Source organism: Rhineura floridana, chromosome 10, assembly GCF_030035675.1.
Source record: "Rhineura floridana isolate rRhiFlo1 chromosome 10, rRhiFlo1.hap2, whole genome shotgun sequence".
Classification (NCBI taxonomy): Eukaryota; Metazoa; Chordata; class Lepidosauria; order Squamata; family Rhineuridae; genus Rhineura; species Rhineura floridana.
In genome coordinates, this window is record NC_084489.1 from 54903759 (window position 1) to 54929647 (window position 25889).

At 42.9% G+C, this 25889-nt stretch overlaps 1 protein-coding gene across 2 annotated transcripts; it reads left to right on the forward strand.

Moving 5' to 3' along the window:
- The first annotated feature begins 14208 nt into the window (after positions 1 to 14208).
- On the forward strand, positions 14209 to 20985 carry MTERF1 (mitochondrial transcription termination factor 1). 2 transcript variants are annotated; one of them, XM_061586072.1, is made up of 2 exons: positions 14209 to 14336; positions 17243 to 20984. In XM_061586072.1, the coding sequence occupies exon 2, from the start codon at positions 17306 to 17308 to the stop codon at positions 18446 to 18448; it is 1143 nt and encodes a 380-aa protein (XP_061442056.1). In that variant the 5' UTR covers positions 14209 to 14336; positions 17243 to 17305; the 3' UTR covers positions 18449 to 20984. The 2 variants fall into 2 exon arrangements, with proteins under 2 accessions (XP_061442056.1, XP_061442057.1); XM_061586073.1 differs by lacking the exon at positions 14209 to 14336 and adding an exon at positions 15105 to 15313 and having other exon boundaries at positions 17243 to 20985.
- Positions 20986 to 25889: the final 4904 nt, after the last annotated feature.

The window sequence follows — 25889 nt, forward strand, 5'->3', positions numbered from 1 at the left end:
AGTTGATAATTAATTAACTGACCCTGCTTAACTAGCTGAGCTTTTTGCGATTACATACAGAACATTAATTTGCATTGTCATTAATTTGCTCTCTCCTCAGATATTAAGTAATGCATATGGCTGTGTTATCACAGGTAGTTTGGAATTTATGCCTGGGATTGATAGAGAAGCTTAGTCTCATGCAAGGGGTTTGTGTCAGTTCAGTGATATTTTTTACTTTGACCCCCATGCAATATCACAAACTACTTTTGAAACGAAACCTCAACATTAAAAACTGTTTTATCTTGCAGCATGGGAACAATGAAAAACAAGTGTAAAGGTTCTTTGAATCCAGGATATTGTCAATATATTCAAAAATTATCAAGGTTCTTAAAACCTTATCATGCCAACCAATTATGGAATGCTTTAAAAGAAATGTGGGTGCCACAGCATCTGATTGTCCTGATGCGCAACCTATACTCTGGAGGCTACTATAAGGACAGAATATGGAGAAACCATTTGGCTCCCAATTGGAAAGGATGTAAGACGGGTGTATTTTATCGAACTGCTCTCTGGACCATCCTGAAAATTGGATGCCCTGATAAATTTGTGAATATTTTGTGACTCCTCCATGACAATATGACGGCAACAATTTTGGATAACAATGGCTCTCAAAGTGATCCATTCAAAGTGGGATCAGGCGTCAAACAGGGATGTGTCATTGCTACGACCTTATTTGCTATTTTCATTGCCATGATTCTACACCTTGTTGAGGGGAAACTTCCCACTGGCGTGGAAATCACATATCGAACAGATGGAAAGCTTTTTAATCTCAGTAGACTGAAAGCAAAATGTAAGGTAATTACAACCTCTATCATAGAACTTCAATATGCCGATGATAATGTAGTCTCCACACATTCAGAGGAAGATCTTCAAACTATCCTAAATGTCTTTGCAGAAGCATATAAAAAACTTGGCCTCTTGCTTAACATAAAAAAACAACAAAGTGCTTCATCAGCAAGTGTGAACCAATCCCTCTGCAGCACCATCAATACAGCTTAATGGTGCAACGCTGGAGAATGTCGATCTCTTTTCTTATCTTGGCAGCCATCTCTCTGTAAAAGCTGACATCGATGCTAAAATTCAGCATCGTCTGAGCTCTGCGAGTGCTGCATTCTCCCGAATGAAACGTAGAGTGTTCGAGGATCGGGATATTCACAGGGAGACCAAAATGCTTATTTACAAAATCATTGTACTACCGACCTTACTGTACGCCTGTGAAACATGGACCATCTATAAACACCACTCCCAACTTCTTGAAAGATTCCACCAACGCTGCCTCCGGAAAATTCTGCAAATTACTTGGGAAGATAGGTGGACTAATGTTAGTGTATTGGGAGAAGCAAAGACCACCAGTGTTGGAACAATGATCCTCTAACTTCAACTTCGCTGGACTGGCCATGTTGTTCGAATGCCTGATAACCGTCTTCCAAAGCAGCTACTTTACTCCCAACTTGAGGATGGAAAACGGAATATCGGTGGACAGCAAAAGAGGTTTAAAGATGTTCTCAAAGCTGATCTAAAAAAATGTAACATAAGCATCAAGAACTGGGAAGCCTTAGCCCATGAACGTCCCAATTGGAGGACGGCCATTATCAAAGGTGCTATGGACTTTGAAGAAGCACGAGTACAGGATGAAAGGGACAAACGAACTAAGTGAATGGCACGTCAAGTAAATCCTCATCGTGACCATCTTCCATCTGGAAACCTATGTCCTCACTGTGGGAGGCTGTGTGGATCCAGAATTGGCCTCCACAGTCACTTACGAACCCACCGTTAAAGACCTTATCTTGGAAGACAATCTTACTCAGCCATGAGTGGTCACCAATGAATGAAATGATGAATGATTTTATCACCCTATTTGTTTAATCTATATGCAGAACATATACAAAAAGTGGGATTGGACCAAGATGAAGGAGATGTGAAAATTGGAGGGAGAAATATCAATAATTTAAGATATGTAGACGATACCATACTACTAGCAGAAACCAGTAATGATTTGAAACGAATACTGATTAAAGTTAAAGAGGAAAGCACAAAGTCAGACTACAGCGGAATGTCAAGAAGACTAAGGTAATGATAACAGAAGATTTATGTAACTTTAAAGTTGACAATGAGGATATTGAACTTGTCAAGGATTATCAATACCTTGGCACAATCATTAACCAAAATGGAGACAATAATCAAGAAATCAGAAGAAAGCTAGGACTGGGGAGGGCAGCTATGAGAGAATTAGAAAAGGTCCTCAAATGCAAAAATGTATCACTGAACACTAAAATCAGGATCATTCAGACCATGATATTCCCGATCTGTATGTATGGATGTGAAAGTTGGACAGTGAAAAAAGTGGATAAGAGAAAAATCAATTCATTTGAAATGTGGTGTTGGAGGAGAGCTTTGCAGATACCATGGACCACAAAAAAGACAAATAATTGGGTGTTAGAACAAATTAAACCAGAACTATCACTAGAAGCTAAAATGATGAAACTGAGGTTATCATACTTTGGACACATAATGAGAAGACCTGATTCCCTAGAAAAGACAATAATGCTGGGGAAAACAGAAGGAAGTTGAAAAAGGAAGACCAAACAAGAGATGGATTAATTCCATAAAGGAAGCCACAGGCCTGAACTTACAAGGTCTGAACAGGGTGGCTCATGACAGATGCTATTGGAGGTCGCTGATTCATACGGTCTCCATAAGTTGTAATCGATTTGAAGGCACATAACAAATCATGCCAACCATCTTTCAGTTTAGAATTGGTCTTTCTAGATACTACTCCAGATTTCTATCACATTGCAGCAATGCTTGATTCTAACTATTTTTAATACATCCTAAGCCTATCCATGTTAAATCAGAAGCATTAATCGATTTCTACTGAAATTCCATTGATTCCAGTGGCATTTATCCCACAATAAAAGCACTGTAGCCTTGTTGGGCTTCAGTTCTATATATACCTGGAAGTAAGCCCTGTTGAACACAGTGGGACTTACTTCTGAGTAAACAAAGATAGGTCTCCACTATTATAGCCCGATCCTATGCATGTTTATTCAGTCATAATTTCCATTAACCTCAAAGGAACTTAAGGTATAGGAGTAAAGCCTTAGGTTGCAATCCAATGCACACTTACCTGGGAGTATGTCCCACTGAACCCAACGGAGTTTAATTCTGAGTAGACATATATTGGATTGCAGCCTTAGTCATCCTTGATCAAAATCTTATTCCATGGGATACCGCAGAGTGTGTAAAGCAACCTTCTCCAACATGGTGTCCTCCCGATGTTTTTGAGTACAACTCTCATCAGCCCCAGCCAACATGGCCAATGGTCAGAGATGCTGGGAGTTATAGTCCAAAGCATCTGGGGGGCACCAGGTTCGGAAAGCCTGGTGTAAATTCAAACTCGGAAAATGTTCTGTAATAAATCCTCTGTTCAGGCTAGATTTGTGTTTGGAATGGACTGTCTGAAAGTTTTAACATTTTGATATTTGCTCCCCTGGTGTCGGGAGGATGAGCTGGGCTCCTGGGGGGTTGTCAGAAGAGGATTCAAATGGCTGGCAGAGGGAGGAACTTACCCTCTGTGGAGCGAAGCCGAAACAGAGGACATGCCAGAGATAGGGTCGCCTAGCAACGGGGAGCCTGAGAGCCTTGAAGTTTTAGAATCCCCCCCAGACATTCCCAGTCCCTCCCTTCTCCGCAGCTCAGAGCAAGAGGGAGGGCTGATCACAGCAGAAAGGCGGAGAGATGGTTTACCCTCAGCTTCTCCTTTATCACCCATAGGGGAATCAGACACTTCAGAAGAGGAGGAGGTGATGCCTCCCCCCTCACCACGCACACGCAGAAGGTTGAAAAGACAGGAGAGAAGGGGGGGAAGGCGGGCAGTACCTGAGGGGGAGTTAAGGAGGAGCGAAAGGTTGCGTGCCCGTTTAGCCCCTTCTTAAAGAACAGGCGGGAAGCAGCCCCTTGCTCTGTCAACTTTATCCCAATGTCGCAGGACCTGTATCCCTGTATTGCTTCATGAGAAAGCGCAGTCTTTGTTGGACATTACTCTAATAAAACACGAATTAACTACAACCTCTGGTCTGGTTCCTGAGTCGCATCCTGGGCCTGACACCTGGGCTCCTTTGGGAGAAAGGGTAGGATACATATTTAATGCATAAATCAATAAGAAATAAAACAAATCTTTATTCTAGTGTAAGAATTTCATCGTTAATTAAGCTGGCATCACAGTAACCTGTGTATAGTAATTAAGATAATTGCTATTTCAGAGAGCTGGAGCTGAAATGAAAGAGGCAATTGTGCATGGTTTGTGTGGCTATCCCACTGCAGTTTCTGATACACAAGTACTGCAGAGTTTTTAGTGCTATAGAAACTTGCAAAATCTATTTGACCATAGCAGACAGTGGGACTAAATAAATGAGTGCTTATGCAGGTAATACTTCTGTCATACCAGCTTCAACTCCCCAAGTCTATTATTTGTCTCTTGCCTTCTGGTTAATCCTTATGTTACTCCTCTAGAGCAGGCATGGGAAACCTCTAGGACAGGCATGGAGAACCTCCATCCCATGGGCCAAACTTGACACATCAGGCCTCCCCATTTGGCCCACCAAGCTGTGTGGGGAAAGCCACATCTACTCACCCTACATCAGATGTCATACATTATATCAGGCATGGGACAGGTAAATTGGAAGCTTAAAGTGGGCTCCTGAATGGATCATTCTTTGCTCTAGCAGAGGAACAAAACAAGGAGCACACCTTGCTCAAGGAGAGGAGAATATCAGAGGTGGAAAGGAGAAACGTAGAGAGGTTTGCAAAGCATAGGGCAAGCAATGCCCCTTGTGCTATGGTTCCCAAGCTTGGGAACCCCGTGCAAAGGATTTTGTCATGATGTCATGTGATTGACTGGTGGGTTGCCCACTTACCTGTCAAAGTTGGCCCATGGGGTGCAGGCCCCCACCCATCCAAAAAGTTTCTTTATCCCACTCTAGAGGTCTGAAAAAGTCATCTGAATATCTTCTACAAAGAAAACAGCAACACATGGTCTTTCTGTTTGGGTAAGAATTATTTGCCTAGGGATACCGTGATTATTTAGTGTTGGCTTTGTTTTTGATTGACTAAGATATTAAAAGTTTAATGATTACCTGCTTCTAGATGTTAGCCCTGCTGAGTCTTCAAGAATGGGTAACTGGAGAAAAGGACTCAAATCCAAATGTTAGTCAGAATCATCTTGTTCTTGAATGTGTTCCTTGCAACTCATCAGGAACAGCAACAATAATAAGCCTCCTATAGATTGTCTTGCAGAGACAGCAGCTGCTTCACTACATTCCGTAGTATTTTATGGATGTTTGTTTGATACCTCCTGTGGAATTATCACTTCAAATTTGAATATGCTACTTTGAATATGTACCTGCGACCCTGATTAATAATCCATGCCTAGAAACTGATACGGGACACTGTATGCTATTCCCACTGTTATATCTTTTTTATTTGATTGTGTGGACTATCATACGTTGATGAGTTGACTGCAGTAACTGCAGGGTAACAGCTGGACTGCGTGGTTCTGCTTGTTCCTTTCAGGGATGTTTCAAAGGATGAGTGATTGCTCATCAAGACTTTCTGCTGCTCTCTGTTGGATTCCACAGTATTGTGTCTGTCCCAAACTCTCCAGATAAGTTTCTGAAAAGATCTGGAATGTGTGGATTGTCATGTTGCTGACTATAGAAAGCTCTGTTTTCTCCTCATTTGCTTAATGTCTCTAGTATTGGGCCTAGTTTTTACTGATGTGGTAAACTTGTGACTGAACTGAACCACTTTAGACTACAGGTCAAGACCGAATTGATTGAATGCTGCTCCATACAAAAAAAAAATCCCTCTCCACAGAACACTAAGAACATAAGAAGAGCCCTATTGGATCAGACCAAAGTTATATCCAGTCAAAATTCTTCACAGTGGTCATCCATGGGAAGCCCACAAGCATGGCATGAATGCAAAAGCACTCTCCTGCTGGTATTTACCAGGAATTGGAATTCAGAGTCATGTTGCTTCTGATTTTGGAGGTAGCATATAGCTATTGTGACTAGAAGCCATTCATAACCTTATCTTCCATGAAAGCCATCTAAATTAGTGGCCATCACTACAACTTGTGGTAGAGGATTCCATAGTTTAACTATGTGCTGTGTGAAAAAAGTACTTCATTTTGTCTGTCTGGAATCTCCCATTATTCAGCTTCATTGGATGATCCTAGGCTCTGGCACTGTAAGAGAGGGCCTGTATTCAGGTGTTCAGTTTCCCCATGAGATTACAATTGGGTAAGGGAGAATGGGGTCTCACTGGATGGCTTCACCTGCTCCATCATGTTCCCATGCCTCACTCCTCTGTTCTCCACATGTATCCTGCTGTACCCTGTGTGATTTACAGAATGGAGCTCTAAACTGTGTGGGGAGTTTCTACGAGTACAGCAAGCTCCCTGTTGGAGATCTTCCAAAACATGCAGGGGGACAAGGACACAGTGGAGAGGGCAGAGCTTCTTCTCCTGTGGGGAGAAGAATGCCTGAATAAAGCTAAGAAACAAAATGTGTCTCTACCCACTTTCTCCTATATGATGTATAATTTTATAATATTTTTATCACATCCCTCCTTGCTTACCTTTTGTCCAAACTAAAAATTATAAAATGTCCCAGCCTCTCCTCAGAGGGGAGTTGCTGCAGTCAGCTGATTCTTTTGGTTGCCCCTTTTTCCACCTAGATGTCTGGGAGAAAGCTACACAAGCACGCTTCTCATTAACATATAGCTTTCCATGTGGGTTTTTTAAATTATCTGAAAGTAAAATGATTTTTAAACTAAATTTAAACAGAATTTCTACCTGCAGCAGCAAAGCAACAGTGGCCACCTTACCCTACATTTCCTTTCCTCATAGTGAGGGAGGGAGAAGGAGAGATCCATAGATGTCTCCAAGGATCTGGGCTGGCAATAGCAGTGCCAGTGGGCAGGTGGTGAGACAAGGCAGAGGGGTCCAGGGAGGGTGCCAGTTCACTGTCCCCTCCCCCGTACCTGCCATCTAAAACAATTGTCTCAGTTTGCCTCATCATTTATTTATTATTATTTATTATTTGATTTGTATCCCACCCTTCTTCCCAGCAGGAGCCCAGGGTGGCATCATAGTGCCAATCCCAAAAGAACCTACAATCATGTAACTTGTTTTTTGCTCCAGATGGAGGAAGAGCTGTTATGGAGATGGGGGGATGGATATCACCCCATTGTCACGATCAGACCACTTCCTGGTGAAGTTTAGACTTATGGTTCTGATCCTCCCCTGCAGGAGTGATGGACAAATTAAGATGGTTCGCCCCTGGAGACTAATGGATTCCACTGGATAACTGAATGCCCTGGGCGAGTTCCCAGTAGATAGAGCAGGTGACCCTTGACATGCTGTGGAACAATGAGGTGTGTCGGGCTCTTAACACAGTTGCCCCATAGCGCCTTCTGTGGCATTGTGGAGCGCAGTTTGCACCTTGGTACACCAGTGAACTAAGGGCAATGAAACAGGCTGGACGATGGCTAGAGCGTAAGTGGTGAAAGATGTGTTGTGAGGCTAATTAGGCATGAGTAAAGCATCATAACTATGCCTACTCTGTGGTGGTGATGGCTGTGAAGAAGGCCCACTTCTCTGCCCCCAAAGCATCCTCAAGTAGCCATCCCGTGGAGCTTTTCCATATTCTCAGGGGTCTGTTCACATCAGCTCCAGGAAATGGAGTTTTAGACCCTTCAGAAGCCCACTGTGAATTGTTTGCAAGGCACTTTGAGGGTAAAGTTGCTTACCTCAGGAGCAATCTTGATGCTCCTCCACATCTACTGTAGTCCCCAATGAGGTGTCCAGTGCAACATCTGCGCAACTTCTTGGGATCGGTTTCAACTGATGCAGCTTGATGACATGGACAAGGTGCTTGTGATGATGCGGCCATCAACGTGTCCTCTTGACCCTTGCCCTTCTTGGGTATTAAAGCTTGCCAAGAGGGTGTGACCGAGTGGGTCCAGAGTGTGGTTGATGTGTATTGTGGGAGGGAGAGGTTCCAGCTAACCTGAAAGAAGCAGTCATCCAACCACTCCTGAAAAAGCCCACCCTGGACCCATTGGTTTGTGACAACTATCACCTGGTCGCAAATACCCCCTTTTTAGGGAAGGTGATTGAAATGGTTGTAGTGTAGCAATTGCAAGTCCTCTTGGATGAAGAGATTGTCTTGAGAGCCAGTGTGGAGTAGTGGTTAAGGTGTTGGACTACGACCTGGGAGACCAGGGTTCGAATCCCCACATAGCCATGAAGTTCACTGGGTGACCTTGGGCCAGTTACTGCCTCTCAGCCTCATGAAAACCCTATTCATAGGGTCGCCATAAGTCAGAATCGACTTGAAGGCAGTACTTTTTTTTTTTTACTTATTCCAATCTGGGTTCAGGCCTGGTTATGGGACTAAATCGGCCTTGGTCGCCCTGATGGATGACCTTTATTGGGAGAAGGACGGGGCGAGTGCAACCCTGATATTCTTACTTGATCTCTTGGCAGCTTTTGATATGATTGACCATGGCATCCATCTGGGCTGACTTGGTGAGATGGGTATTGGAGGCACTGTTTTACAGTGGTTCCGATCCTATCTCCAAGATTGCTTTCAGAGAATAACATTGGGAGATATCTTTTGACCCCCTGGCAGTTGTGCTATGGCCTGCTGCAGGGCACCATCTTGCTCCCCATGCTATTTAACATCTATACTAAGTGCTTGGGAGTGGTCATCAAGAGATCTGGGGTGAGGTGTCAGCAGTACCCTGACGATACCCAGCTCTATTTCTCTGTAACATCTGAATTGGAAGAGGCTGTGCAAGCCCTGGACCAGTGCCTGGAGTCAGTGGTGGGCTGGATGAGGGCCAATAAACTAACTCTCAATCCTAGCAAGGTGGAGACACTGTGGGTTGGTGGTTCCTGAGTTCAGAAAATTGGTCAGTTGCCTGCTTTGGATGGGGTTGTGCTCCCTGTGAAAGAGCAGGCTCGTAGTCTAGGGGTGCTCCTGGATCCAACTTTGTCACTAGAGGCCCAAGTGACCTCAGTGGCTAGGAGTACCTTTTACCAGCTTTGGCTGGTGAGGCAGGTGCAGCCATTTCTGGACTGGGGTAGCCCGACTACTGTTGTCTATGCACTGGTAACCTCCAGGCTGGAGGACTGTAATGTGCTCTATGTGGGGCTGCCTTTGAGGTTGGTCCGGAAGTTGCAGCTGGTGCAAAATGCAGTGGCGCGACTGCTCACTGAGGCAGTGTATCGCCAACATGTCACGTTGGTCCTGAAAGAATTGCACTGGCTACCCATTAGGTACCAGGCGAAGTTTAAAGTTCTGGTTTTGGTGTACAAAACCCTATACAGTTTGAGACCAGGATACCTGAAATATCATCTTACCCTTTATATACCCAGTCAATCACTACACTCTGCAGGTGAGGGCTTCCTGCAGATACCATCTTATCAGGAGGTCCATTCTGCACAACATAGGAAGCAGACCTTTAGTGTAGTGGCACCTACCCTTTGGAATTCCCTCCCCTTAAATATTAGACAGGCACCATCTCTGTTATTTTTTCCACCTATTGAAGACCTTTCTCTTTCAACAAGCATTTTAAGTAGAGACCTTATTCCAGTATGCGTCTGTTTTTGAATTGCTTTTTAAGATTTTTAAAATATTTTTTAAAAATATGTTTTAAAGATGTTTTGTTTTAATTATTCAGCCACAACAGTGGCTGCATAATATAGTCAACATGGGTTTTTTTTACATTCCGCAATGTTAAATTGAAAATACCCCCATGCCATTCTGATGCTTCCCATAAGCTCATTTCAAAATAAAACCAAACAAATCATATAGTTCTAAACTCAGAAATGCTTGCTTAACAACCCTCTAAATTTTCATGATGATAGACAAAACAGTCAGAAAGAATTGAGAGTTCAAAGTGTAAAAAGAGAGAGGAAAAAACCAGACCCCGTTTGGAATTTTTTCTGTCAGAGTTCTCATAATTTGTTGAAATTAATTAAAAATCAGCTATGTTCATAGAGTACCTGTAATCCTATTACTGATCAGCTATGTTCATAGAGTTCCTGTAATCCTATTACTGACCTTGCCCCATACTCCAACCTTCATATTCTGCAGTTTAAGTTTAAAAAATGCCTAGCTGATTTGTGGTTAGAATGTTGGACTACGACCTGGGAGCTCATGGTTCGAATCTCCTCACAGCCATGAAGCTCACTGGGTGACCTTGGGCCAGGCCCTGCCTCTCAGCCTCAGAGGCAGGCAATGGTAAACCCTCTCTGGATACCGCTTACCATGAAAACCCTACTCATAGGGTTGCCATAAGTTGGAATTGACTTGAAGGCAGTACATTTACATTTTGATTTTTAATTAATTTAAGAAATGTAGCATTGAAGTCAATGATAAGCCCGGGCTTATGATAAATCCTGTAATATGTAATAAGGGAAGGTTGGGAGATGTTGACCTGGTGTTCGATGGGGTGAAATTGCCCCTGAAGGACCAGGTCTGCAGCCTTGGGGTTGTTCTTGATTCCAAGCTGTCCATGGAGGCTCAGATTTCGGCAGTGAGCCGGGCAGCTTGGTATCAATTGCACCTCATTCGTAGACTGCAGCCCTACCTTTCTGTTCATCAGCTCCCACTGGTGGTACATGCCCTGGTCACCTCTCGGTTGGATTACTGTAATGCGCTCTACGTGGGGTTACCCTTGAAAACGGTCCGGAAATTACAACTTATACAGAATGCTGCGGCTCGACTGCTTACAAACTGTCGCCGCCGGGAACACATCACCCCAGTGTTGTTCGACCTACACTGGCTTCCAGTTATTTTCCGGGCCCAATTCAAGGTGTTGGTATTAACCTTTAAATCCCTATACGGTCTCGGCCCAGTTTATCTGATGGAGCGCCTCCAGCCACATCATCAGCCACATAGGACCTTCTCTCAATCCCGCCAACTAAAACAGCTAGGTTGGCGGGGACAAGAGAGAGGGCATTTTCAGTGGTGGCCCCCACTCTCTGGAACTCCCTCCCGTATGACTTTCGACATGCCCCTTCCCTGAATGTATTCCGCCAAGCTTTGAAGACCTGGCTCTTCAGACAGGCCTTTGGGACTTACGGGGAGGGTTAAATTTTTACGACGAATAGCCTACTACTCTGTACTGGAACTGTTTTATTGTTTTATTGTTATATTGTATTTTATGATGTATTTTATTATGATGTAATGTATTGTTGTTAAATTGTACGTCGCCTAGAGTGGCCATTGGCCAGATAGGCGACCCACAAATTAAATTATTATTATATTATTATTAAGAACCAACTGTCAGTGTTCTAAAAGCCAGACTCACAGCTGCTTGGCTTCGCTAATCAGGGGGCCATACCCACACCAGACCTTTATTTTACTTTAGACCCCCAAAGAATCCTGGGAAGTGTAGTTTGTGAAAGGTGCTGAGTGGAGACTCCTGTTCCCCTAACAGAGCTCCAGTGGCCAGAGTGGTTTAATAGTCAGCCCCTCTTCTGGAGACTGCAGCTCTGTGAGGGGAACAGTCTGCTTCTGTATTGGAATTGCTTTTTAATATGCTTTTAAACTTTTTTAAAAAAACAATATTTTTAAAAACCTTTAAAAATATCTTCAAAGCTTTTTAAAAATGTTTTTAACGTTTTGTTTTAATGTGTTTTAATGTCTGTTTTTATGATGTTTTAAAGTGTTTTTAATGCTTTTGTTTGCCGCCCTGGGCTCCTGCTTGGAGGAAGGGGGGATATAATAGGGTGTCTCCTAGCAACTGTAAGTGGTGAAAGATGTGTTGATTCACTGATGCCAACATGCCTGCCTAGGGTTTCTCCCTATCCTCATACAAAATCTGCTGAGTCTTCCCACAGTTACCTCCCATTTTAAAACAAAGTGCAATGTGGGGGGCTGGGGAGACCAATGTACATGGTGATTTCTGAGAGCTGCCATTTATAACATCCTGTACCCTCCAACTTCCCACAGATGAAAAGGGTAACACCTCTATCCTCACGTACAGGGTAAGAGGCCTCAGTCCGATGACATACTTCTGAAGGCTCTTGTCTGGCTGCTCTGCTGTTTTAACTTACTCTGAAATAGCTTGGTCAGAGATTTTTGAATATGAAGCAATCTATAAATTGATTAAATAAATAAATAAGATATAGCGATGGCCACCACTTTGAAAGCATTAAAGGGGGATTAGACAAATTTATGGAAGGTATGTCTATCCAGGGCTACAAGTCACGATAGCTATATATTACCTCCAGTATCAGAGTCTCTAAATACCAGTTGCTGGGGATCATGAGCCAGCAAGTGCCTATTGAACCCATATCCTATTTGCAGGCTTCCCATAGACAGCTGGTTGGCCACTGTGACAGGGCAGATGCCAGAGGGTGGCTAGGTTGGGCCCTGGCCAAGGGCCCCTGGGGCTCAGAGGGGCCTCTGAAAGGCCCCTTCTTAGGGTGGGAGGGTGGCACTCCTGTTCCATGATCTGCAACAGCATCCGGCCCTGCAAACCAACCCTGCTGCGGACTGCAGACAGAGAGCTCCCAGGCACCCCCCCAATATAGACAGCACGGGCTTCTATAAGCCCGCTCGCCTGCCCAACCTACCTCTCCTATCAGTGTGCATGTAATGTGCTGTGTGCACAAGCTTGCCATCACTCTCACAGCCATTTTGGTTGATGGCAGATATGTGTGCACAACATTCACATGCCACGAGAGGCAGGTGGAGCGAGCATGCGTGTGGGCTTATTAGCCTCACACTGCCTGTATCAGGGGATGGGCTATGGTGCCGTGTGTCTGGGGTAGGCGGGTGCACAAGGGTTCAGTCATGCCTGGTGCTGGCCCTGACTGTGAGAAGAGAATGCAGGGCTTATGGCAGGGCTGTTCTTATGTTCTCATGGTATATAAGTGTTCTAAATGAATGCTGAGTCAGAGCCATTGGTCCACCAAACTCAGTATTGTCTACAGTGCACTGACTGGCAGCAGCTGTCCAAGGGTTTCAAGGAAAAAGTGCTAAGGATTGAATTTGGGAATTTTTCAGTGCAAGGCAAATGTCCTTCCAGTGAGCTAATGACTCAGCTATAGCATGCACGTGAAATAGCAAGCATTACTTGGTACCTAGGAATTAGCAACACCGGAAGCTGCCTTATACTTATTCAGAACATTGCTCTATCTAGCAATGTTCCATCCCCCAAAACTAGGGAATGTCTATGCTAGAGCCGGTTGTACCATATAATATACTTTGATATAGGGGAGGGCTATAGCTCAGTGGCAGAGCATCTGCTTTGCTTGCAAAAAGCCCCAGGTTCAATCCCCAGCATCTCCAGGTAGGACTGAGAGAGACTTTCATCTGAAATGCTGGAGAGCCACTGGCAGTCATGTAGTTCAGGTATGAGGAATCATTGGGCCCTCTAGATTTTGTTGGAGTACAACTTCCATTATCCCCAACCATTGGGCATGCTCGCTGGGGTTGATGGGATCTGGAGTCCCAACAACACCTGAAGGGCCACAGCCTCCCCATTCCATAGACGATGTGGGTGACCTTTGGCTGTCTGGCTACTACTGAACTGCATATCCCATCATCGCTAGCCATTGGCTGTGCCTGCTGGCCCTGGGGTTGATGGGAGTTGTAGGTCAGCAACATCTGGACGGCCAAAGGTTTTCCACACTTGTAGACAACACTCAGCTAGATAGTCTGACTCAGTATAGGGCAGTTTTTTCCGATGTCCCTATGTTCCTTGTTAAAAACGAAACAAAAAACCCAAGCTGGTTTGGCACAAAGTACTGCATCCTCTTATAGCCTGCTCACTCCGTGTTCTGAAGTCTGAAGTTTTCTGACTCTGTCAAATGTCTTTGCATACAACAGAACCGTAGACAGCGTAAATAAAAAGAAGAGCAGAAGTTCCTTTGCCCCAAAGCAACTTCTCAGGACGGAGGCTGATATCCACTCAACAGATCCGCATGAATTTTCGCTGCTGTTTTTGCGGCAACACAAAAACACTGTTAACAACGTGCGATTTGTGTGATTCAACCCCGCCATCTCCTGGTAGTTCGTTTGTTCGGTAAAATGAACGCAAACGGAGGTCTCTCTGCTAGGTGGCAGCACTAAAAAGGAAAAACACCCGTCCGTTTTCTATGGCGTGCTTTCCCCAACCACTCTCTGGTGCTTTTGTCGATTCCGCTTCCAACTTTCCATCCGCCGCCCCCCCCTCGCCCCCGTAAGGAAAGAAGCTCGCAAATGCATGTGGTGAGTGTTCCTCGGGGAGATTCATGCCGTATCCCTGTAATCCAACCATTGCCTGTTGTCCGTGATGCCTTTACATGTTTCGGATAATGAAATGCGAAATGTTAGATTTTGGGATGTTGGATGTTAGCGGTTCAAAGCTACCCAGCTGAGGCTAGGAAAGTAGAGGAAAGGCCAGGGAGTAGGGATACAGTTCCCGCTCTGTTGATGCGTCGTAAATTCAGTTGGCAGCGCCACAAAAAATGCAATAATAATTATTAGAGGTTCACGTAAGGGGCAACGTGTATTTCTATGGTGTGGAGCTGTGCTCCACGTTAGGTTTCTGAAAGACAGTCACTGCCTCTCAGTCTCAGAGGAAGGCAATGGTAAACCACCTCTGAATACCATGAAAACCCTATTCATAGGGTCGCCATAAGTCGAAATCGACTTGAAGGCAGTCCATTTCCATTTATTATGAAATCAACTGGTTGAACTGGATTTAAGTAAAGATTAATTTGTCGCATTGATTTAAATGGGAGACCCAGTGCCTGCGGGAGGAAGGGGAACACCACCATCTCTTCCAGGGAAAGAGATCCGTTTGCTTGCTGTTGCTGTCTGCCTGCCTGCTTGCTGCTGCTGCTCCGCTACCACCACCCTTTCCCGGTTGGACTTCTGCTCTGCGGGGGGTCACACATTGCAGGATCAGGCCCCACGTACTCAGCCATCTGTGGCTGATTTTTTTCCACCTGTCCCTTCTCTGGAGGGGATACATAAGCTGGCTGGCTGAGGTGGCTTGGGAGACCCAGTACCTATAGAAGGAAGGGGAACACCATCATCCCTTCCAGGGAAAGAGAGCCGGTTGCTGCCCCTGCCTGCCTGCCTGCCTGCCTGCCTGCCGCCGCCACTGCTGCTGCTGCCGCCCGGCTACCACCACCACCACCACCCTTTCCCGGTTGGACTTCTGCTCTACGGGGGTCACGCCTTGCAGGACCAGGCCCCAGGTACTCAGCCTGAGCTGTATGCTTCTGAGCTCAATTCAAGGTGCTGGTTTTGACCTATAAAGCCTTACAGCGCTTGGGACCACAATACCTGATGGAACGCCTCTCCCGATACGAGCCCACCCATACACTACGTTCAAGATCAAAGGCCCTCCTCCGGGTGCCTACTCCAAGGGAAGCTGGGAGGGTGGCAAAAAGGGAGAGGGCCTTCTCACTGGTGGCCCCCAAATTATGGAATGATATTTATGATGAGGTGCGCCTGGCGCCAACACTGTTATCTTTTCGGTGCCAGGTCAAAACTTTCCTCTTCTCCTAGGCATTTTAGCATGTGTTTTAAATTGTTTTTATATTGTTTTAAATTTTAAAATTGTGTTTTAAATTGTTTTTAAAATATGTGTTTTAAATTGTATATTTGTTTTAATGTTTTTGATTGCTGTAAATCGCCCAGAGAGCTTCGGCTATAGGGTGGTATACAAGTGCAATCAATCAATCAATCAATCAATCAATAGGAACCAAGTGTAACAAATTTACAATGCAATTCTAACCACAACTACTCAGAAATAATCCCTGTTGAATTATATGGGACTTATTCCCAGGTAAATGGGGTAAGGACTGCAGCCTTAGTCTGGATCCTACATGTTGAGAGTGGAAGGTGAATTGCTGCCTATTTCACTAATAAACCTAATTTTAAACAACCCCCCTCACTAAATTATTAGAAGGCTAGTAATCTTTTTTGTGTGGGTAGCATTTAACTGCAACACAGATGTAATTATTACTTTTATTATTATTATTTCATGTATTTATATACTGCTTAATACCAGAACAGTCTCTAAGTGGTTTACAAAAAGATAAGAAATATGTGTGTGTGTGTGTGTGCGTGCGCGCGCGCGCGCGCACGCACACACACACACACAAAACACAAAACAATGAACGTAAAAAGTACAACACTGGATGAAACAGTAAAATCCTCAAAAAGCAAAAACATAGCAGCACACTTTGAAAACATCTTCAGAGTCAAAGAAATGATTCAGTAGCCTGATCACTAAGTATGTTTAAGATGGATGGAAGTTTGGAAAAAGATTTAGTCTCCAGCGTCTGGACCCAGCTCCACTCCAACCATATACCCACACACACACACTACTTACTCTACTGTTTCCTATCTGTAATCACCAGAAGAGGAGCACCGTCCCTTCCTACTTTACTCCTCTTTTCCCCAAGGCATATCCTGACTCACAATATGTAGCACTCATTACACTAATACATATCCATCACACCCAGTTCTGCTTTACATCAACCAATTTCTCTATTCAAGTCATTCACAGTAAACACAAATTATACAGTTCTTGCTACTTATCCCATTCTACTCCCACAACTTCCAGACATCCATCAATGCACACAGGCATTGTCGACCCAATCCCTTCAATTTCCCCCTCTCAATCACCAAACTATATGACCAATAACTCTGTCCACTGTCGAAATGTACTGCCAGAATAATTGATTAAACTGTACCAAATATCAAAACAAATTGCCATCCCTTGATCCCACAGATGTACTGTTCTAGACAGCAATCTAGCTCTCAACCCAGGTTGCTATCTCCCACCTAGGACTCACCCAAGGAGGACTCACCCAAGGAGGTGGAACAACACCCCCCATACTCCTTTATTTCACCAAGGAGTGCCCTCAGACATTTATAGCCCATATCACAGGCACTCAACAACAACAACAAACTGAAATCCAACTAGAGGAATCATAGAATCTTAGATGGAGGGGGTCTATAAAGTCATCAAGTCTAAATGTTAGGATTGCTAACATTTAATTCAATCTCACGGTGAACATGCTTTTTTTTTTACAAGTGTGTTAAATTATTTTTATAGGTGTTCATAAATTCTTCATTATTGTTTATAATTCTCTCTTCTTGTCTCTTACCTAAAGATCCCGAACTGAATGGCAGTACAAATTGTATTCTGAGCTTTGCAGTGCCTGATTATCATCACAATGAGAGGACTGGTGAACATGAAAAGCACATTACTTTTAAATGTGAATATTCCCTGGTTTATCAAGTTGTCTACAGATATTCTGTTCAGAGGAGTATCTCCTAGGTTTCTCTGTCTTAAGACTGATAGTTCCAATGCTGAATTAAAAAAGGAAAACAACATTTTAGTGAAAAACCTGGCAGATATGGGTGTGGATGTCACAATGGCAAGAAAACGACAGCCTGGTGTTCTCAAGAGGCAGATCACCAATGAAGATGGTCTGAAGAAATTTTTGCTAGACAAAGGGGCTAACAAAGAAACCATTGCGAATATAATCTCGCGTTATCCACGTGCCATCATTCGCTCACACCAGTCTCTCCAGGAACGCTGGGAAATTTGGCGGGGTATTTTGATGACTGACAAGAAAATTGTAACAATCCTGCAACGCTCCCCTGAATCCTTTTTTCGTTCTGGAAATAATGCAAACATGCAGAAAAATATTACATTATTTTGTTCTCTTGGGCTAACTTCTGAGGATCTCGGCAACATGCTTATCAGAGTTCCAAGAGTGTTTTCTAGCACGCTAGAGCTCAATAAACAAATGATAGGTCTCTTGAATGAGATCTATATAGCTCTAGGTGGAGAAAACCCAGACAAATTTATAAAACGAATCATTTCTAAAAATGCCTTCATCCTCTTACGGAGCAGCAAGCAAGTGAAAGCTAATATTCAGTATTTGCAGTCATCCTTTGTTCTGAGTGATCAGGAATTGCTGATACTGTTGCATGGAGAAGGAGCTGATGTTCTGGATCTCTCTCACGAATATCTTAAAAAAACACTTGCAAATGTGAAAGAGAAACTGTTTTTTCATGGATGCACTGAAACAGAGGTGAATGCATTGGTCCTTAAGTACCTTCGTATTCTGTACACTTCTCCCCAGAAACTGAATGATAAAATAGATTTACTCTTGCAAGCAAATATTAACATAAATCAAATAATGAAAACTCCTCGAGTTCTGACGAGCAGAAGCATAGAATCTTTAAGTAGTCGGATTGCTGAGTTGGAAAAACTAGGATATGACTTTGGAATCCATGGGATTAGAATTCTTTTGCTAAGTAAACAATGTTTTGGAGCTAAATTGGAAAAGTTACAATGCACATTATAAATAAATAAAGTTACCTTTTGTGACCAAAACAAGACAAAGCAAGATTTTGGAAAGGAGAACTAAATGGTCTTTAAACATGGTTAAAAATAATTCAGCCTCTCAGTACTTTTTTGAATTAATAATTATATATGGATAGTCCAAATTTTAAAAAGTTCTGAATGAGTTCTCAAATGGTTTTTGGTTTAAGAATGATGTAGTGAATGGATGTGCTTCAAATCTAGGAACATCTTTACACATCCTTCTCACATTTCTACATGAAGTGATTCGAACATGGAGCCTCCTAACCAGCTAGTTGAGATAGTACAGCCAGGAGGAGTATTACCACTTGAGTTTGCTGATTGTATTTTTAACTATTTGCTGTGCTACTATCCTGCTCTGTTTTGAAAAACTCAGAGCAGCTTTTTACAGAGGCTTTCCCTCTGAGCCATTAAGCAGGTCCACACACTCTACTTCTGCAATTGTTTTTCACATGTCTATATATGGAGTTTAAATATTATATACAAGCAGGAATGTAATGAGAGTGATTTGATGAGATTGGCTCCTTCCAGAATTATAGATTGGGAGGGCAACAACAATTGTACCAAATGCACTATCAGTGGCTCCATATTTTAAGCCGGGGGCGGTGGAACCTTCTCCTTACTTATAGCCACTAGCAGATTTCATAACGCATACTATCAGTTGCGAGGAGTGGGGCTACCACTGGTAGACATGAATTCTTGGTCTGATTGGGAGAATCAGTATCCTTTAAGCATTTCTTTTTTAAATCAAGGTAGGAAATACACAAAGTACTGAACTCAGGCTTGTGGGTCTAGATCAGGAATCGGAAACCTTTTTCAGTCTAAGGGCTGCATTCCTAGTGGGTGTGGTAATGTAGTTTTTATTTATTTATTAGATTTATATCCCATCCTTCCTCCCAGTAGGAGCCCACTGGATGTGACTCTTAACTCTGTACAGTCGGCTTCATTCTAGCCACACAATCACAGGCTTTTACACACATACCTCTCTATCTTACACTTGGAAGTTCCCCATTCCTGGGCTAGATGATGACACCATAAGGTTTTTTGCTGCTTGGTCAAATGCCTATTTCATGCCCCTTCTGGATTTAGGTATTTTTTTAAAAAAAGGTGAGGCCTACCCTAGCACAGCACAGGTTTGCCAGATGTTTCATCTCTAGGTGGGTTCTCTCTACAGTCATGCCTCCTAGGTCTGTGTTGCATTTTCATGCCAATATAAAAAGTTATACTTCAGAATAGTGAAAAATAGCTTGAATAGCTCTAATAAAATCAGACTAATAGAATAATAGGTATTCTAGTGTGTTAATCTGCCTATATATTCCTTGGCTCAGATAAAAGATAAAATGAATGTTGCTGTATGTTTTTTTCTTTTTGATTGCTACTTAAGAAACTAAGCTTTTACATTGAAGAAAGAAACATAGGCAGAATAAATGCTTATTTGAAAAGGGACTTAATTTATAAGGGAGCATGATTTAATTAAAGCTTTAAAAACAGTTTTAAATCTACCCATGTACTAACATTTCCATGGGGATTCTATCAGGTGAACCCACAACTTTCCTTTTGACTGTTAATATGGATGTTAATATATAATTATTTTAAATTGAAGGTGATATATGGTGGCAATAGCTGTCAAGTGAAAATAAGAATGGCTAATTGCCAGCTACGAAGGGCAAGCCCTCTTGTGGTTAAAGCGTCCACAAGATGAAAGAATAGAAATCTTTGGGGAATAATTCATTTTACAATTTATTGCTACTAATTACTGGCACCTATGAAGTGTTCACCATGCTGCAGAAACAGTAAGATATGTGTTGGCCTTTAGTGGTAAAAATAATAGGCTTTTTTAAACGACCCTTTTGATTGTAAATTCTAAGCAATTATGTTCCTGTGGATGATTAGAACTCAAGTTGTGTCCTTGAAGAAATAGGAGTTTGTTTGAAATAAGATATATCATAGAGAGCTAATCTTAGACACTCTTCTCCCCAGAATCCTCAGAGAGGTTCCAGTGCTGATTTGTTCTCAGAAGAATGTTTTCTTGCTCCACAGGAGGAAAGTTTGCTTATAAGAAATTTGTCATATGAGGAGTTTTAAAATTTAATCTGTAAAACATAGGTTATATTTAGAGGACTTCAAAGAGATGGGGAGTCAAATTCTTGTGTGACTGCCAGGGACATAGGGATGTTGACCTTGGGACTGTTGTGTGATAATTACAAAGCAATCTATATTGGTAAATGATATATTTTAAATACTTGTTCACAAAGTTTTGTTTTTGAAAAGCAAATATAATTCAGTTTCTTAGAAGATAGCTTACATTTAGAACATCTTTTGTTCCATGCCAGACTGGTAGAAATCTTATTGGCTTGGTTAAGGTGTAACATAAAACCATGGTTTGTGCTAACATAGGTAATGAATACAACTGGCAAACCATGGTTTTGAGTTGCCTGCTTATGTTTGCTCTCTGCTCAACACTTTGCTTCATAAGCTGACTCCCGTCTCCATGATGCAGCAGACCCTTTAGGTGGCACAAAGACCTTAACTGTGGTTTGTCAGTGCTCTGTGAATTCAAGACAAAATGGCAAACCATGTTTAGTAAAAATTATTGTTTGCAAAACAGCTTCATACTGTGATTTCCGTTTTGGCAGTACCAAACAAACCACAGTTTGTGTACTAGCTGAGTTTCAGACATTAAAGCAAAGCATAGTTTAGCTAATCACATGTTTTTGTGTTTCTGAACCCAGCTCTTGCGTTACAGCACAAATCTATTCTTACTTAACTCAAAAGTAAGTGAAGTCCTACTGTGTTCAACAGAGCTTACTCACAGATTATTGCAACCTTAGGTATTTAGCTCAAAGGGAGCATACAACTGCCATTCTCCTGCCCATGGCAGTTAAAGTGCAACCACAAGGCCAGTGTGGACAGTATAGTCACTACTGGAGCTCTGAGCAGGAAAGATGCCACTGCTCTCTCAGAGTGCTCTTCTGGGGCCATTTCAAACATTATGCAGATATAAACCTGAGTGTGTTGTCAGGTGTACATTTAATAGGGAAGTGCAATCAGAGCTGTGCCACATGTTTGCAAACATGTACTTGCATCCACACAATATTTTTAGATGTAGCTTTAAAAGAGGTGTGGAGAACCTTTTTCCCTCCAGATGTTGAACTACAATCCCCATCATCCCTTGCCATTGGCTATGCTTGCTGGGGCTTATAAGAATCATAGTTCAGCAACTTCTGGAAGTCCCATTCTGAGGACTGCTGCAGTCTACTCTTTGATATAATAAAAACCTGTTTTGTAAGAGCAGGAGCTGAGCATCCCAGGTTGCATTGCTGTTGCTTGATGTTAATGCATTTGAATACCATTCCCAGGGTATATTCTGCGGTGAATTATGTCTTTCTTCGGATGCTTGGCTATAAGTCATAACAATGCTAAGATACACACACACACACACACACACAAAATCCAAAATAAACAGTACTTTCATAGGTACATCAAATGTTATTTATGGATTTTTCCCAAGATTCTCTAGTTTGCCTTTATGGATAGCAATATTATTTCAGTATATGCTCCACACTGCTATGAAGAGAATTGAGGAAACTGAATTAGGCCCAATTCAAATGGTTTCTGAGTCTCTACCTGCATGCAGCTGGCCTTATGCATGAGGCATTTAGCAGTCCTTGCCTGAAGTTTGGTCCCAGACCAATCCCCCTAATTCCAGGAAGAATGGTGCATTTGAACATAAGAGCCTGCTGGATCAGGCCAACGGCCCATTTAGTACAGCATCCTGTTCTAACGGGCCAGCCAGATGCCTATGGAAAACCTTAAGCATAAGAGTATTATTATTATTATTATTGATTTATATCCTGCCCTTCCTCCCAGCAGGAGCCTAGTACTTTCCCCTCCTGCAGTTTCCAGCAACTGGTATTTGGAAGCATACTGCTTCCAACTGTTAACTAAACATGGCACTTTTAAAAATGTGCATAACTTCACAAATGTGGAAAAAGATTGAGAAAGAAAACACTAATGCCACGTGAAGAACTGTGGCAGTGCATGTTTCTGCAGGCAATTGAGATTAAATGTTAGTTTCATGTCTGCATGTAGGTAGTATGGAGTCATTTATTTATTAATGCTTTTTCACTGTTCATAAAACAAGGACAGTATAAGTAAAGCTAGAACATCAGCAATAATAACCAACAGTCAAGATGAAGCAACCACAAAAGGACTACAATTGAAAGCTAGCCTAACAAGTTAGGTCTTTGTCGCTCTTGCAAAGAAGTAGTAGTCCAAATGTTCCTGAGCTTTAGACTGGCCAACATGAAAATCCTAATTATTGTTATTTGTACTTGCTGCAAAGACAACATAAACTATAAAGCCTGCTGATGACTTCTTCAGGTAAATGGTAAATTATTTGGGAAGTGCCTGCCCTTAACATAAGGTCTCAGGGTCTCAGGCCATACAAGGATTTAAAGGTTAAGGACCTTGAATTGGGTCCTGAAGCAGATTAGCAACCTGTGTTGAAGCACAGAATGTATTTGATATGAGTGTATCTTCTATGACAAAGCATACCATAGCATTCTGCAGCTGCCAGTAGGGAGCAGCAGAGAACATCTAGTCACAAGCAAACTACGGTACCTGCAAAACCAAATCAGGTTCAAGCTCAGCCCCACACAGAGCATGTTGCAGTAATCAAAAGTGCATGTTTCAGAATCTTAAATTGGAGTGGCAAGGTTTGACTTGATAGAAGAGGGGAAAGCCTCCTGATAATGCTGAAAGAAAGAACTCCTCCAGGAAAAATGAGACGATTGCCCCATGCTACAGATGCAGGGAGCAGTAATGAAGTGTTGGAGGACAGAATTCTATGTCTGTCCTATTGCTCCCTAAAATAGCCTGCTGCCCTTGGATGCAGTGGAGGATGCTGTCCCATCACCAATACTGAAGTAAGATTCAGTTGCCAGTGGAGCTGGCTTCTATGCATGGAATGGCCGGGGGGGGGGGATCTTCATCTCAGGCCACATCCACACCATGCATTTAAAGCACTATTATACCACTTTGACAGTCATGGCTCCCACACACCCAAAACATCCTCAGAAATGTAGTTTGTTAAGAGTATGGAGAATTGGGGACCCCTATTCCACTCACAGAGCTAAAATTCCCAGAGTTCCCTGGAAAAAGAGATTGATTTTTATTATTATTTATTTGACTTATTAGTCGCTTATCTGGCTGAATTGTCAGCCACTCTAAGTGATATACAAAGCAGAACATGTAAACATCAAAACATTAAGAGACTAACAATAAAAACTAACAATAACGTAAAAGCAACAAGTTCCAAAAATAATAGGGCTTCTCTCCTGTATAGTCCGGAGGTGTAACTACCGATGGAGGTTCCTGGTGTAAGCATCGAACCAGTGTGGCAATAGTTCATTTGCAAGATGTAAAGCAACATCCTCCCCGATCTTAACATCCAGCAACTCCAAGAAAGAGAGGGGCGGGACAACAGGCCCCTTGAAATCAAAACCAACAGGGCAGTTCTCAAGGAAGCCAAGGCAGAGGAACCAGGGTGTAAACGCGACTGATAACAGGCAAAACAAACGGGCGCCTCCCACTCCTCAGAAGCCGAAAGATTATCACAGCAATGTTGTCTTCCAAGGTCAGGCCGCAACACAGTCTCCGGCTCCCGCCTGCCTCTGCGTCCAGCCCAGCTTGGCGCTCTCCACCGTGAGAGGCGGTGGCGGCGGCCTGATGTAGGTAAAGTCTCTGGGACATGCCGGTAGCTAGTGTCCAATTCAGGTCAAATAACAAGGGAGGCAGTATAGAAAGTATGGAAAGAAGGGAGGGGGGCTCCCCCATCTTTCCCATGCACTCCCAAACGTTGCAGCTTCCAGTGGGGGGGGGGAGAATTACTCTGTAAAAGCCATCTGTAGAAGAGCTCCGTTGACCATAGCTCCCTCGCCCGTAGCCATCTTCCACCTCCTTAAAATAATACAGATAAGCGGGTACACCTTAGTGTTTTTCTGAGCATTTCCATACAATGGGGGAAATGCGTGTTGCTGTTTCGCACGCTATGGGTGTTACACGAGGTATACATCCTCAACGCGCAGAGGAAACCCAATTAAACGGAGGCGGCTTCTCTTAACGACAGCCAGGCCCCGTAGTTCCGTCCCCATAGAAACTTCTATGAAACTGTTCTGTGGGTTTTAAACTGTTCTGTGAACTGGTCTGTTCCATTCCATCCCCTGAATGGAACAGGGAACTCCTAACAATTATATAGGGGAAGGCATGGCTGTTAGATTTGTAAATGTACGGTGTCAATGTGGCCTAGGTATAAAAATGTCTTGGGCTAGCCCTGCACTCCTGACTTGCTTACTGAGGAGCAGGGCTAGAATCAGAAGTACCCCTAGGATCTTAACTTGCTTCAAAAGGGTTACAGAAACCCCATCAATCTCTGGTAATGTAACCTCTGCCAGATGCTGGCCATTCTCAACCAGCATCACCTCTGTCTTGTATGGATTCAGTTTGAAGCCTTCCTTCTTTTCCCGATCTGACATGAACTTTAATCGTCTGAGATACCTCGTGTCTCAAGTGTTAAATTTCAAAACTTTTGGTGGCTAATGTGAATGAGTCAGAAGCTGCCCAGATTTTTGATTTCATTGGCAAATATTTTTAATTTCTGCAAGCAGCGAAACTGCAGAATCATCTGCTTAAGTTCAGAGAAAATAAGGTAGCACCAAAGCAAAGCAGCCATGGAAGCCAACATGGCAGAACGAATACACTGGGGGATATTGATGCTTGATAAGAAGGCAGGAGAAGAGGTACAGGGCAATCTCCACAGCAGTCCAAAGCCTCTGGAATTCATTGCCTGTTTGGCTTTGCCAAATGACAATCTTTCAGAAAGATCTTAACACTCACCTATTTTCTCTGGCTTTTTCTCGAAGGGCTTAAAAAAAATCAGCTTGGTTTGATTATGTTTTAATAATGTTGGGTGGGCTGCCTTTTTTATTAATTGCTAGTCTCCCAGCATTTTATTAATATTTTATTGTATTTTTGTGTTTTATTGTAAGTCACTTTGAAAGAGTTCATTCTCAAAGGTGGCATATAAATATTTAAAAAACACATAAAAAGGCTTCCCATGATTTTTGGAGAAGTGGTAGAGACTTCTTTGCCTTATGTGCAAAAGGTCCCCAGCATCTTCAGGGAGGGCTGGGACAGATGGCTACCTGAAACCATAAAGAGCTTCTGCCAGTCAGTGTAGACAATTCTGAGCTAGACAGATGCTTACAGGATGAAGGCAGCTTCTTATGTTCCTAAGTAAGAGTAGAGAAACAATAAATGTGAATCTCCCTTTTGCCAGAAAGAAATGAATGGCGAAGGTTCTATAGGGAGCAGTGATATTGGCAGCAGGAAGGAACACACAGAAGGGGATTATATCCAATCGC

Excerpts from the sequence above, each read along its gene's own strand:
- MTERF1 (XM_061586072.1), top strand. The coding sequence starts at position 17,306 with ATGAGAGGACTGGTGAACATGAAAAGCACATTACTTTTAAATGTGAAT.